The 15,469-nt window shown below is 31.4% G+C and overlaps 1 protein-coding gene across 1 annotated transcript in view; it reads left to right on the forward strand.

The window, feature by feature from the left end:
- LOC125077960 (nephrin-like) overlaps window positions 1-15,469 on the forward strand; it is a 126,855-nt gene that overhangs the window by 95,360 nt on the left and 16,026 nt on the right. Inside the window, exons 6-9 of the mRNA XM_047690095.1 lie at window positions 7,823-7,977; window positions 8,533-8,677; window positions 12,908-13,038; window positions 13,679-13,838. Coding sequence (XP_047546051.1) covers window positions 7,823-7,977; window positions 8,533-8,677; window positions 12,908-13,038; window positions 13,679-13,838 — 591 coding nt within the window. The remainder of the gene's footprint in view (window positions 1-7,822; window positions 7,978-8,532; window positions 8,678-12,907; window positions 13,039-13,678; window positions 13,839-15,469) is intronic.

Consider the following 15,469-nt stretch of genomic DNA (forward strand, 5'->3'; position numbering starts at 1 on the left):
TTAAATTCCAATACTTATTTATTGTGTTATTAAATTTTTGGTAAATATTAAAAAAGGACATACTACACATAAATAGGATATCTATCTTATTCGATTTATTGGTCTAATATATACCTATATATAAAAGCAAAATACCACTCACTGATTAAATATAAATATCCAGAGTATACATTTTATAGTAATGTCTAAAGATCCGACTAGTCGGTAAAACCGAAGATCCGGCCGCATTCGTAGTCGGCGACTAGTCGGCGACTATTGGGCAAAGAGTGCGCACTATCTTTTTTATTATATATATTTCTTGATAAAATATATATAGGAGTTTAATTAAATTTAGAAAATATATCATTGGTCGTTGGTGGTTACACTTGAATTTACGTAAATCATTATCCGATTGGTTAAAAAAATCCATCAAGATTTTCTTTTTGACATGATTACATTTTAATTATCTTAAGATCTTAAGCTTTATTTTATTAATCTTAAGTTCTTTCACTTCAGTGAAATACTATATTATAAAACACCGCTTTGACCCGTAGAAAGCAAAAATCAACCGTGATCGGTCTTGCCGATTAGTAAGGTTAGTTAGTCGGCCAAAGTTATAATCAGCATATCTCTAGTTATATCATATTATTTCCTTTATTAATAAATTACGCCCATGCAAAGCCGGGGCGTGGTAGTATTATATATATAACATATGCTGAGTATTGAAAGTCTCCCAAAAATCCCTTATACAGACATATTTTTACAATATTTATTGCATCACCCTTTTTCTTCATATCACAAATCTCAATATAATTCCGAGATGTTACCTTATGGGGAGAGCCGAGGCTATCGGTTAGGACATGCGAATCTTACCTGAATATCGCGGGATCTCGTGCGAGTTTCACTGAATTTTCATACGTTTAATTTATTTTTATACTTTATCTTGTACTCCGCGATGTATGAAATTTCGTGAAATGTATCAGATAAAAATGCGTGTGTGTTTATGTTCAATCAATAGTCAGGGGCCATCTGAAAATCAGTGTTGTGCATTAGCACAGCATATACTGAGATGAACCCCTTGTTACCTACACTGTATTCCTTGAATTTAATTATTTTCTTGTGTATATACGTGTTATGTGTATATACGTGCTATGTATATGTATGTGTAGCAAAAATAAATGGTTTATATGATTAAAAATGTGCCACATTCATGCTCCCAAATCTTCATCTCAAAATAACGTGATACATTTGCCCAGAAATGGGATATTTACAATCTGCTACTTTACTGTGACGATATAATTAAATATTGTTTAATTGTGTGTTAAAGAATAATATTATTATAAATATGTTCGCTATCGACCGAGCCGACGTGGCCCAGTGGTTAGAACGCGTGCATCTTAACCGATGATTTCGGATTCAAACCCAGGCAGGCACCACTGAATTTTCATGTGGTTAATTTGTGTTTATAATTCATCTCGTGCTCGGCGGTGAAGGAAAACATCGTGAGGAAACCTGCATGTGTCTAATTTCAACGAAATTCTGCCACATGTGTATTCCACCAACCCGCATTAGAGCAGCGTGGTGGAATATGCTCCAAACCTTCTCCTCAAAGGGAGAGGAGGCCTTTAGCCCAGCAGTGGGAAAATTTACAGGCTGCTAATGCTAAAAGATAAATAATATATGTTCGAATGACATAAAACCCTGACTTTTGAGATATAACGTATTAAAATACTAATCTGAAAACTCTAATTTCCGATCAGTGTTACCATTATTATTATGATAAATTAAAATAAACCTAAGGATATCAAAAAAACAAAAAACAACATTATTTATGTAATTGCATTGTAAATAAATTCTCGACATATTCCGTGAAGAATGGTGACTTTTTTACTTTTTTTTTAATTCACTTTGTTTAACGTTCTCTTTGTATATCGAATTTGTTTATCTTATATTGTAAAGGAGCGCAATGAAATTTATAATTAAGATGATATTGTTCATAGACCATACGTGGTACAAAATTAGGTGATATTTCATCAGAAAAATTAAATGACATTACAGGCGAATTGGCTTTTTGTTATCTATCATTATTGATATTGTTTGTGTATTTTATTACAATACTCACTTTAAATAAGTACTTGTTGAATTTATGTTTATAATCCATGAGTTGAACGCGCATTTAAGATTGACGTTTTCCAACGTAGTCATCGTGAGTTTTTTTTAAATTGTTTATAATTCGTATACAAGATTTCATTGAACATAAAATTGCATACTTTTTTTAGTTAATCTCATAATATTGTTCGAAAATATTGTATCTATAACTTGTACATATATATTATAATACAATATACGAGTTAAATACACAATATGTATCAAAATGGTTATTTATACAATATATCCAACTGTTATGATAATTTATAACGTATAAATATTGGAGAAATGCTAAAAATTTGTACCAATATAAATAATCGTTAAACATAATAAATATACATATATGTAAATATCAATATAAATGAAAATGATTATTGCAAGTAAAGAGGTATACAAAATCCATCTCTATAAAAATTTTTCAAACATGACAAAATTACATTTCCTAGTTGCGTTGAACCACAAAAGGCAATCAAATTTCCTGAATTTTTCGCAAGGATTACCTGGTTTTCGAGACGTGACTGCAGTTAAGTAATACTAATTGACGTGAATAAAAGTAAAGTACCTAAGTACTTTACTTCGTAGCCTTACCTTTGTGCAAGGCTACCTGGGAAGAAGATGAAGGGAAGAAGTGAGCCGGTGTATTTACTACCCATTTCTGGTGGCCCAATTGAGTTGGAAGGAATGGTTAGTTATTAATATAGCGCCTACGCGTATGAGTAGTGGTAACCAAATACTATCAGATCATTTGTATAATTTTATTAAAATAACCCTCTTTTTTATAGATATTCTTAGCGACCTAAAAAATTACATTTTAATTCTGCCTTATTTGCGTGGGTTTTACACATGTGGGTTTGGTAAATTTACATAATATGTTTATATAAAATTCTTTAGACTTTTGGAAGATAATGTAATGAAAACAATCTATTTGTAAAATTCTGTAGACTGAACATACACACAATGTATCCGCGGGGTCATAGACTTTATAATAATAATTATTATGAAAAACGACTAACTGACCCGGTGATTAATATAATAATGACTCCCGACGTAGTGAATTTGATCTCTGCTTATAATAAATATCTCGCTAATAGCAATACATTGTCTATTTTCTTAGAATGCAGCAGATCAATAATAATACAGACAAAAGAGGGAGAGAAAGTAGAAATCAATATCGTACAAATACATTTTCATTTTTCATTGATTGTTATTGCACAACGAAATCCAAGTAAAACCAGATGATTAACCTAGATCAACTCGAATGTCGGCCGGATTACTTCAGGTGTGACGACAGCTTACGGATTTCTTTTGTGTCAGTCGCGGTCGGTGAACCATTAGTTTTTATTTGTATGATCCTTTGTTCTGCTATAACATCATCGCCCAGAAATAGCGGGAAATTATTCTCCATTATTATTATATGACTCGTTACATAATCCGTGTCTGTATAAAAATTCTTGGTAATGCCTTTACGCGGAAAACAAAAATGGCCCTAATGTATTCCATTGTGCGATGGGCGTGGATAAATGATTAATACTGTGATAACTAAGGGACGTTCGTTAGTTTATTTTAGTCCCACTAACTGTTATCGCATAATTCTATATCGATAAAATCATAAAGGTTTGTGCGAAGGCTGAGTCTAATTATACGACTAGAATATATATATGAGACCGTGAGATAATTTAATGGATTATTTAATTTATGATCTTCTATTTTAAACTCTATTGACAATTCAATAAATCGCTTAAATAAAACAAGTCGAATTATATTCGCTGAATTCGACTTTGGACGTGTCCGTTTTATATCATGGCTACAAGTTATTTTGGTTGGTAGATTGGCGAATGGGCTGATGGTAAGATAACACCGGACATAATATATATGTCTTGTCTTGCTACTTTAATATATATTAAAAATAATCTATTCTCATATAATAACACTGGAGTGTCTGTTTGTAAAATTAAAAGAACCGCTTTTTAATAAATGCATATTCTGTATGTATACACGGTACATATACCAAAATAACATTTTTTTTCAATATTTGTCTGTCTGTTTGTTTTAGCTAATCTCAGGAACGGCTGGACCGATTTTGACAGGACTTTCACTGGCAGATAGCTGATGTAATAAAGAGTAACTTAGGCTACAACTATAACTTTTTTGTTAAATTCAAGCGCGCACAAAGTCGCGGGCACTGCTAGTATATATATCATAAAGCATAAGTAAGGAATAATTTCCTTACATTGTTATACATATATTTCTTTTATAATTTACAGCACTAATGAAATTTGCATACTTATAATTTCATACGATCGACGAACTAATCATCATAAAAGTTGTTTGTCGAGTGCTTAGATAAAGAGTGATCTCTTTTTATTTTACTATGACATAGGTAGGCATACCGACACTTGGACTTAAGATGTTATGTCCCTTGTGCCTTTAGTTATACTGGTCCATCCTTTCAAACCCAATACAACAATACAATTGTTGCTATGTAATAAATACACCTAATTTGCCTTTCCCTACTTTGTTAACACCGAATCGAAAATAATTTAAATTGAATTTGTAATCGGCTTACAGTCGAAATCCAGTCGGTAGTACCACCAAGTAATAGTAAAATTGTAATATAATTTTCATGTTTGTTCATATTAAATGGATTTATTTTAATAAAAACATTTTCTAATGCAACATTAAGTAAAAGTTAGATAAATATAATGCACTCTAATTATTTACCTACGTTTCGTTTTATTATTAGTTTTTATTTCACATTTCAACTAATGTTAATGGAAGACATTAGTGGCTCTTTGTTCTATGACCGCGGTACGTTATAATGGCATTGTTTATCGTGTTCCGTTTTACTAATTCGGCTATATGAATAAATATTTAAATTATAGTTTTCTATAAATATAGATTAACTATTTGGGTTCAATGTTCTGTATGATTACAAGCCAATATCGATGGTCAGAAGTCGAGATGGCCCAGTGGTTAGAATGCGTGCATGTTAACCGATGATTGCGGGTTCAAACCTAACAAGCGCGTAATTTCTCATAAATACTGCCACATGTGTATCTGTTACCGGAAATGTATGAAATCTAGGAATTGTATACAAATGCTAGGAAATTTATACAATTCCGAAGCTATTTAGGAAATATATAAAATATTGTTTTAAAAAACAATTTAATACTTAATTGTTCTAGGAAATGTGTACAATCCCTAGGAATTGTATATAATTACAATATCGTATTAGGAAATAATTAAAAATAATGATTTCTGTAATAAAACACGTTGTTAAAATGAGAATAATATTTTTATTAAGGCACTCGTTGAGACAACAACGTTCAGGTAACAATCATATCGTAAAATATAATAATCTTACTAACCGTAGCTCCGAAAATCAACTATCTAGTAACTTTCAAAATGTATTTATCACAAAATCGACTTATATTATTCTTATAAAATCAAACTTTCGTTAAATATACCCTCCCCTCGCCCAGCTATCGCAGCGTACCCGTTGATATCTCAAATGTTTTACATTTCCGATTGCTATTTAGGAAACGTATAGATTTCCTAGGAAATGTGTCTAATATATTTTATTTTACACATTTTCGTGCGATTTTAGGAATTAGATACGTCCAATTCCTGTAACATATCCACCAACCCGCATTGGAGCAGCGTGGCGAAACTCACTCTTATCATGTTCCGCAATAGAAGAAGAGGTCTTAGTCCAGCAGTGGGACATTTACACACTTTTATTTGACTTTACTTTTTTACCATCGGTCGAGTTTTCAAGTTTCATAATATTTCATTTTTATCTTTAGTACGTCTCTTAAGGAGAGATGAATACGTCTATGGTCTAAATATTTAAACTATCGTACACAGTACATCCCCTTTGAGACGATGAATTGAGGACGGTTTTTCATTAACATTGCTGTTATCAGAAATTGCACAGAAAAATATATTTAGTGCGTTTGAAATCATTCTCTGTATTGAAAACGTTTCTTTATTGCTTAAGTTCTAATTAAATGATGACTACTTCTTATAAATTAAAAAAGTTGAATTCTGTAATGTCTGTATGTGCCCAGTGGCTAGAACGCGTGCATCTTAACCGATGATTTCGGGTTCAAGCCCAGGCAGGCACCACTGAAATTTCATGTGCTTAATTTGTGTTTATAATTCATCTCGTGCTCGGCGGTGAAGGAAACCTGCATGTGTCTAATTTCAACGAAATTCTGCCACACGTGTATTCCGCTAACCCGCATTGGAGCAGCGTGGTGGAATATGCTCCAAACCTTCTCCTCAAAGGGAGAGGAGGCCATTATCCCAGCAGTGGGACATTTACGGGCTGCTAATGCTAAATGAAGCATGGAGTATGCATTTTGATAGCTTTCACTATAAAAATCCATACTCTATGAAGAATAGGACGAGCAAAAAGGTAAAGACGTTTGTATATATCATTTTCATACAAAATTTTTATGACGCTGTTTTATACAAAAAAAATGTTTTACGTTTGTACTGCTCAGACCTTAGGAGCATGTGGCTAAGATAAGGTTAATAAATACAAATATTTTTTTGTATCTATCCAGACGGGTTTAAAAAGCCCTAGCTCCAAATCGTAGTGATTGCTGTTGTATTGTGATTCCAATCATTTAATATTCTTTGTTAAAAATAAGAAAATATTGATATTTGATCTCCAAAAAAACGCTACTCATGTCTTTCAATTATGATTTATCTACATATACTGCAAATAATATTTATATTATATTACTATTATATTATATACTATACATATATAATATATATATATATACTACTATACTATTATATATATTATATTATTTTATATTACATCGTATTAACAATAAGAAGATTAACTCCTTATTTATGACAAAGTTGCAAATTATATTACTAACAAATATTATCAAGAAAATTGTGTTCGATGTGTTGAAAAATAATAAAGGTCTACATAAAACAATTACTTTGAGAAGTATATTTTTAATATTGAATTATAATTAAATATCTAGATTCTCATTTCTATATTGAACTAGAATATGTGAACTTATATATTTTTTTGTAAATTTACACTCATACAGCGTTGGCAAAACATTCATGATTCGAAAACATGAATTTTTCATCGGCTGCATTATAGTGAGATATTAATGAAACATTCCACTGAAATTCGCATTGCGCTTCAACGGGGAAAAAATTAAAAAGGCTTCCTCATGTAGCAAATTGAAAATATGTGGATAATAGCCATATTATTTTTTGTATTAGAATTATAAATGAAAAAGGTTTTTTTATATTTGCTTTTCGTTATTCACATATATTTTTTTAAAGGAAGACGATCAAATAGACCAGCGAGCCTAGGCTCAGTCACGTAACGATTGGCGATTGATTTACATAAAATGTTTAGAAATGATATATTTGACTTATCATGTAAATTTATTGTAGCTTCAATTGCCATTCTATATGAATAATTTGGATAAAAGCGAAGTTTGAAGGTACTAAGATTTAAAAGAGAAAATAATTTTTGTTTATACCGTTAATAATTTTGTTACATAATTAGGAAATGTATTAGTTTTCGCAAGTCACCGTATAAACATTGAGATAATATTGATAAGTATGTCAGTGGGTTTTTATGGAACATTTCAGCACAACCAGAAACTAGTGCCAAAGTACTGATGAAAATTTAAATGTATTTTGTTCCCAGTGCGACCGTTGCTTGTGGAAATATTGGCACGTGAACAACCGCTGTCCGTCGGTCAGGAGACCGAGATGGCGTGCAGGGCTGTGGGCGCGAGACCAACAGCGATCATCACCTGGTGGCTAGACGATAAACAGATGGCAGTGACTGATCCGCAAAAGGTTTGACTATGAATAAGTTTATAAACAACCATCTTCGTTTATATAACACCTGCACAATTTTGACAGTTTGTGTTCACGTAAGTGGAATGCAGATTTTAATTTAAATATTATTTTTATTTATTAATCTTGACCTTGAAATCAGTTTCTAAATAGCCCAGTCAAAGTTATGTTAATAATTAATTATTAGTTTTTTTCTTGTTGAGGTTTATAGTTAATTGAGTGAACCATTTTGATTACAACAGTGACATTAATATTCTTAACACCTCCCTGTCAATCCACTGTTAATCGTAGGATATGTTTGCTATTGTTGGCATTATTATTAGCAAACATTTTATGAGGCTATGTAATTAGATAATTTGGACTGTTTAAAAATTTCAATAATTTGGTATCAGAATTTTTGTATTTTGAGTTATTTCATTTTATTCGCACATAATATAAATACATACAAGTTACAAATATAAAAACAGAATTATTAAATTCAAACTTATCCACATAAAGCTAAGGTATAAATATTTTAAAGTAGGTATTAAATAATTCACGTATCACTTGCTTCAGATTTCCGAAGATCGCAACGAGACAATATCCATTCTACGCTGGACGCCTAGGATGGAACATGACGGACGCGTGCTTATGTGCAAAGCAACTCACGCGAAACTGGATCACACTACTCTGGAAGCATCGATGACTCTAAACTTGCACTGTAAGTAAATATTTACGATACAGCCATAGCTTATAAATATTTCACTATAGAGCGACCGTCTGCTCTTTTAAGGAGAAATTTTACTAGAAAATGCATGCATGCAAGAAAGGAGTGTCGATATGACACAGTGGTTACACAAGTGAATCTTAACTGATGTCTGCGAGTTCAAACCCAGGCCAGCACCGCTAAATTTTCACGTGCTTAATTAACATTTGTAATTCATGTATGCGGCAAAACTGCTACATGTATATCCGACCCAATTTTAAGCAGCTTGGTGGAATGAGCTCCAAAAGGAGAACATGAGCTTGAAATGTCAGAATGTGATTTACGACTTTGACTATAAAATTTATATTTTGATACACGTATCAAAATGGCGTGTCACTGTAAGTCGGTTGTCAATATTTCACGAGCGAGATACGAAGTGATTTCGTACAGAATCACACTGTCGTGAGCTTCTGTTACTGTCTTAAAACTATTCGTATTTCATTATAAAATGTTAATATTTAATCGTACACAGCGGATTTGTATGTTGTCAAGATATACAACAATTACTAGACTGACGTTTGCTTTTATTTACGTTTATCGCAAACGTCAAAATTTTGCGTTTATACCTTAGTTATATTATAAGTTAGCTTGATCTTTTTTATAGACGGGCTAGTGATGAGAAACAGAAAATAAACAATTATAAAACAGTCGATGGAACGATGGAATGCGTAATTCAAATTAGAATTAATTTTTTTTGAACTTATTTTTCTAAAAAGAGAGACCAGCTAAAGATACCCTAACCACTAGCCAAAGAAACCCCAACCAAAAGGAACCCCGTTCGTAACAATAACTTAACAATGATCTTTAATAAGGATTTTTGTAATCGATATTTGTAGCAGTTACTGCCTGTTATTCGCGTCCCTACCGTCCGATCGATGTAACATTGTACAAGCGTCTATTATTTTTAGTGCTTCTATTTAAATTTTACTTTGAAGCAATAATATAATAATAGAAAAAGTCTTAAAATTTTCGGATAACGCTTGATTTTTTAGGAACTTTTGTATTGTATTTTTATAAATATTTTTACAATTTTTAAAATTAAGAAAATAATATGTCCGTCATTGCAAAGTTATGTCGATCAGAAAAATTTACATCTGTCAAAAAGATCAAGCTATCTTGTACAGGATATAATATTCAAAGCAACGAATATTTTTTTAATGTGTCATGATTTATTTTTATTACATTTTATTACATTATTTATATATTACATTTAATTGTCAATAGCTTGACTAACGAAAAATAATAAAACATAGAAATAAAAATAAAAAGGTGTATCAAGAAAGAAAAAAATCTGCTTTCACGGGGGATTCATATACGGGCAATCTTCAATTTAATTCGATCAATCCGACGAAATTGTCCTTCTGATTATATACATTTTCCGCAGGTAAAACCACGACGTGTATTCCTAAGGGTATATAATCATTACGGTGACTGGTTAGTCCTTGTTTTTATTGAATATAACAGTTGAGAATCAAATGATTATGCTAATTATAAAAGGTAAAAATTTAAATAACTGTAAAATTTTATATACCAAATTTTCTAATCTTATGTACATTGTTTTCATACAACGTGATTTTGTGTTTCACAAAGAGGCTTTAGATTATTCAGTGAAAGCCTTTCTGCGGCTGATAAGGTTGACGTAACTAATTTCACTTCACGAAAATGATTTCGATAAAAATAAATTAAAAATCTCTCTATAACGAGTTTTTTTTAATATTGTCAGTATTCTCGAAAAAGTCAATAAACTGATAAATATTTTTTTAAGACACCTGGTTATTATTTCTGGTCTTATCGTACCTGATTTAATGACATAAATGATTAGTATATATATTGCTGAGTGTTACGTATACCAAAATACCGAGAATGTGAATTCTCATCTCCGATCGAACGAGTTAAAGCCACATAGATTGCTAATAGCCACCCGGGGTGGATAGTTGGCAGTGACACACGCCCTTGCTTCTGAAGACACTTCAAGCCGTAGGACTTGCACCTATCTATAGCTCATGTCCAATTCCTGGCGAATCAGATTCAGTATAGGAATAATAAATATTTAGAGTGTAGCTATATTTAAAATAATAATGCTGTAATTCATTTGCGAGATATTTCCTGATTCAAGTTTTGTTTTTTTTTTCGAGAATTTTCTATAAAAAATCGTAATAACGAATACTTCTATGAATCGAGAAATATAAATCTCAGTGCAGCAAGAATATCATCTAAAAACATGTAAAGTCGAATAGCAACATAACAAGTAGCAATTAGCAGAAAAACATTCGCTGTAATAAAACAAATATTGCATCCTTCAACGAATAAGCGAAAGATTTTATTACTATAAAAGGTAAAATTATATTTCTAAGTGGTCTCTAAAAGAAATATCAATTTCGAAATCAGTTTCCGTTGCTCAGATATCTACTCTTCACTTTAATAAAGAGATAATAAAATCTTTTATTTGATAAATCCATCATCGGTACTGCACCTGCTAGAGACACGAAGCTTCGTTTTAATTAAGAAAAGAAAAATGTACTTTAAATTAACAATAGCAGACTTAATTGGAAATTGTAATTATTTCTATTTCAACAATGTACGAATTTCCCATGTTTTCTCCATCATTATATTATTGTGTTACTGTTTTTATTATATATTATTTTTTCAAAATGTATTCTTTAGAGATTTATTTTACAAGCAATTTGTACTCTACGTGCTCTTGTTTATTAAAAAAATTTACTATAATTTAGTGCTAATAAAAGTATAAGGTACATTGATTCCAAACTTGTCATTATTACAATAACGTCCAAAAAGCTACAATGAATTTCACATGACTTTGACATGACGTACAACACACGTTTTCAACAACAACGTACAATATGAACGTTTAATATTAAATATGTATAAAAATATAAGCGTTTGTAATCTTTTTTTCATCACATATCTTTCTAATGCATATTATATATAAATATAAGCTTTTCTCCATATAAACTATAACAGTGCCAAATTTAGCCAAGCCCAGGATGGCTATCAAAGAATCGTACAGATTCTAAAAGAGGGGAAAACCAATTCTGTAAACTCTACATATAGTTAACAGAGGCGGTTTTGTGTCAATATACAGTACACTGTCAAATTTGTTAGATTGAGAAATATTTTCCCCATTGTCTAATGAATTATTTATGTTTTCGCAATATCAAGATTATAGCGAAAATTAGAATGAGGTTGAAAACTATTCGGATAATTTCAGTCAGATCATTTAGTTTATATACACTTACATATAAGTGTAAAACATTTCAATACATGGATAATACGTTTTATTTAATAGTCGTGACCCATAAATACATTTTCAAATAGCCTATTAAAAGATAATTATTGTTAGTATTTTTTATTGATATAAGACCGTTAATACAATATACACGTAGCACAATTATATGAATCACTTATATATGTATATCGTTTCAGATTGTTTGCTTATGTAAAGTACACATGCGTGACATAAGCATTGAATGATTAATATTTACTGGATGATTGAAATTGTCGTGTGACGTGTATATTTCGAACAATTTGTTGAGTACTTCAAAAGGCTTTATAATATTTCAATCGTGACCATGAGGAATTTCATCCAGATTACGAGTACCATTGCACTGATAAATCATTAAATGTTTAAACGGAATATTCAGAGAGATAAAATAAAAAGTATTTCATTTGATAAAAGAGTGACTAGAGCAAAGCAAAGACTCCAAGAGTGACGTTTCTTGTCGATCTATTTTGTTCAGATCTACAATCGGAAGTGGTGGTAGTTTTACCTCTTGACCTTATTCTTAAATCAATTTTGTCATAAAACGACAGATAAATAAAACTTACAATAATTTACTCAATTAATATGTAGACTTTGAAATACTCAATAATACAAGAATCTAATATTTACGCTGCTTATATGCTGCTCTAGCTTTCTCACTCTCTCTAGTAGCATCTATTTTCATGAAACTTGTTAACGTATTGTTTATAACTTCGATCTCATTAGGTTTTTGGTCGAAATGTCTTATTCCAGAAAGTTCTAATAGTTTGAACGTTAAATTATATTGAGATTGTTTGCATATCATAAAGTGTTTTCTAATTAATTAACAATTATTATCTGACGTTTGCATAGTTAATTCATCAGAAATAATGCTATACTTTAATAAATTCAATTTTTTTTAACAGATATTCCTATAGTTGAACTTCAACTGGGATCGAAACTAAACCCAAATGACATCGAAGAAGGCGATGACGTGTACTTCGATTGCGTCGTGCGCGCAAATCCACCCGCTTACAAAGTTGTTTGGGAGCATAATGTGAGTTAAACGGCTTAATGTCTGTACTGTTAAAAGTACCTAACTTGTTCTAAAGTTGAAACGGGATTCACATTTTAACTGGATCAATTACTTATGTGCTGTAATTTTGTTTACAATTTTAAACTTTTACCAGGTCTGTTGTAGGTATTTGTGAAGGCCCACCTGGATGAGTACCACGTACTGACCAGTTACCCAATCGACATATAACATTAGAACTAAACTATATAGTTCTGTTGCTTAGTTGAAATTGTGAGCCATTGTAAATACGTATCACCTAAAGTCTTAGATCAGGTGACTGTTAATGATTTATATAAGCTCTTAACATTTATATTATTTATACACATATTCAGAGTATATATATATATATATATATATATATTCTCTGACTACTCATTATTGTATATTATTAAATGTTGTTATTTTCATTTACTTAGTTCGATTTTATATGATATCCTTTTTGAATATTAATATCCAAAAATATTTAAGGGTATAAAATTCCAAGATCGTACTTCGTATTTTAAAAGTCAGCATCAAATTATTCATTTTATTTCCACAGTTAATATTAATTACAATCTACCCTTTACTAGGGTAGGGTTTCTCGGAAAATTTTATGACCGTTAAAAATAATCTTCGTCCGCAGGGTCAAGTAATGACGCACAATCAACGCGCCGGAGTAATAGCGGGATCAGCGCACTTGGCCCTTCAGGGGGTGTCTAGGGAGCAAGCGGGGAAGTATATTTGCATAGCGTCAAATGTCGAGGGTGATGGAAGATCTTCAGCCGTCATCTTACAAGTTATTTGTGAGTATTTATTTTAAATATTTTCGCTTTATAGGTCACATTAATTATACCCTAAAGAGGGTTTAATTGAAGTCATCGTAATTACCCTTTAGGGAGTATGAAGTAAACGTTTCATAATTGTTTATAATCGATTCAAAATAGCTTATACCATTGATATCAATGTGGATATATTTTAATTTCGATGAATTGTCTAGGGATAATATTACACGTTGTTGGGTCCTACGATTTACTACTATCAATATTAATTAGATCAATATAAATGTTCGATTTATTAATTAAAGTCTATACATTTTGTATTTATATTATACATGAGAGTCACAGGCTCGAGTCCTCTATACCTTTTTGGGACTATTCGTTTGGGAAACCGGGCAATGTAAGATTCTGCGATAAGAGGCTCCTAATTTTACAGAACTCTCTTCGGATCCGAGAACAGTGTTCCTGTTCTACTCAGGATAACATAGATGTTAGGTCCCCATTTAACGCGTTTACGACCATAAGCTTAAAATAAAGATCGCGATATCTTTATTTTGAAGCTCAGGGCAACGGGCATGCTACCTCCCAAAAATATTGTTATAATTGTAAGACAAGCTGTATCATTAATTTTAATTTTACTACTAAATAGAAATACTTTCTATTACTTTGCTCTTAGGAGTGTGATAAATATTCGGTGAAGATAACCGCGTCTTATTGGATCGATTATTCGCCTGTATTCCTTGTTTTAATTTTAAATAACCATAGTTTATGTATATTGTTAGTGCAATAGATTCGTATGACGCTTCGGGCTACAACGCGATTGATGTAATATGCAGTCGTATGCAAATGTGTATTGAAACTTGGATGTTAACTTCGCGATGTATTTACATAAACCCGGTCGAGATTTCGTAACTAGGAGGTTTGATGTAATTCTAGGATAACAATTCCAGCACTAAATATTGTGTATTAACTCGTAATATGATTAGAACATCTTATACGTTTCAAGAATATAATGCATGAATTTTTGTGTGTAATTTATTAAATAATCGGTCAACCGCCTGTCAAGTCAACTATCTAAGGACGATACCGCGTAGGTTGGTCATAGTCTCATACCCCATACGTCCAGTATTCACGTGATTGACGCACACGGAAAAATTCAATGATGAAATTATTTAATAAAAAATCCATCACAAAGTAATTAAATATCAGAATAATAATAATCTTTTTCGAACTACGAAGGAGTTTTTTTTACGGGTTTTGCATCTTGTACCAAATTTCTCACATAGCTCTCCGTTGTGATAGACTTCGAAAATGTTTGAAATTTTTGTCTGGCTGCTGCCTGCTCACTCGAATAATGCATTTATAAAATACTGATATATCAGTGTAGTATTCGGTAAAACTATTATAATTATTACCATCAAAATCGTGAGACATGATAAAAAAATCAACTCAGAGAGTTGCCACGTGAACATCTATCTGCTTTTGCATTTTTCTGGCCATGACTTGAGTATCGTATAACACAAAGATATTGCCCTACATAGGTAAACTCCATCACTAATGATAAAGCGACGATGTGATACCTCATAATGCCATTTATATTTACAATAACATCCAAATTACAGAACACTCCAAATCACCACTAAACAAAATCCTTTTTA

The sequence above is a fragment of the Vanessa atalanta genome, chromosome 4 (assembly GCF_905147765.1).
Source record: "Vanessa atalanta chromosome 4, ilVanAtal1.2, whole genome shotgun sequence".
NCBI classification, from domain to species: Eukaryota; Metazoa; Arthropoda; class Insecta; order Lepidoptera; family Nymphalidae; genus Vanessa; species Vanessa atalanta.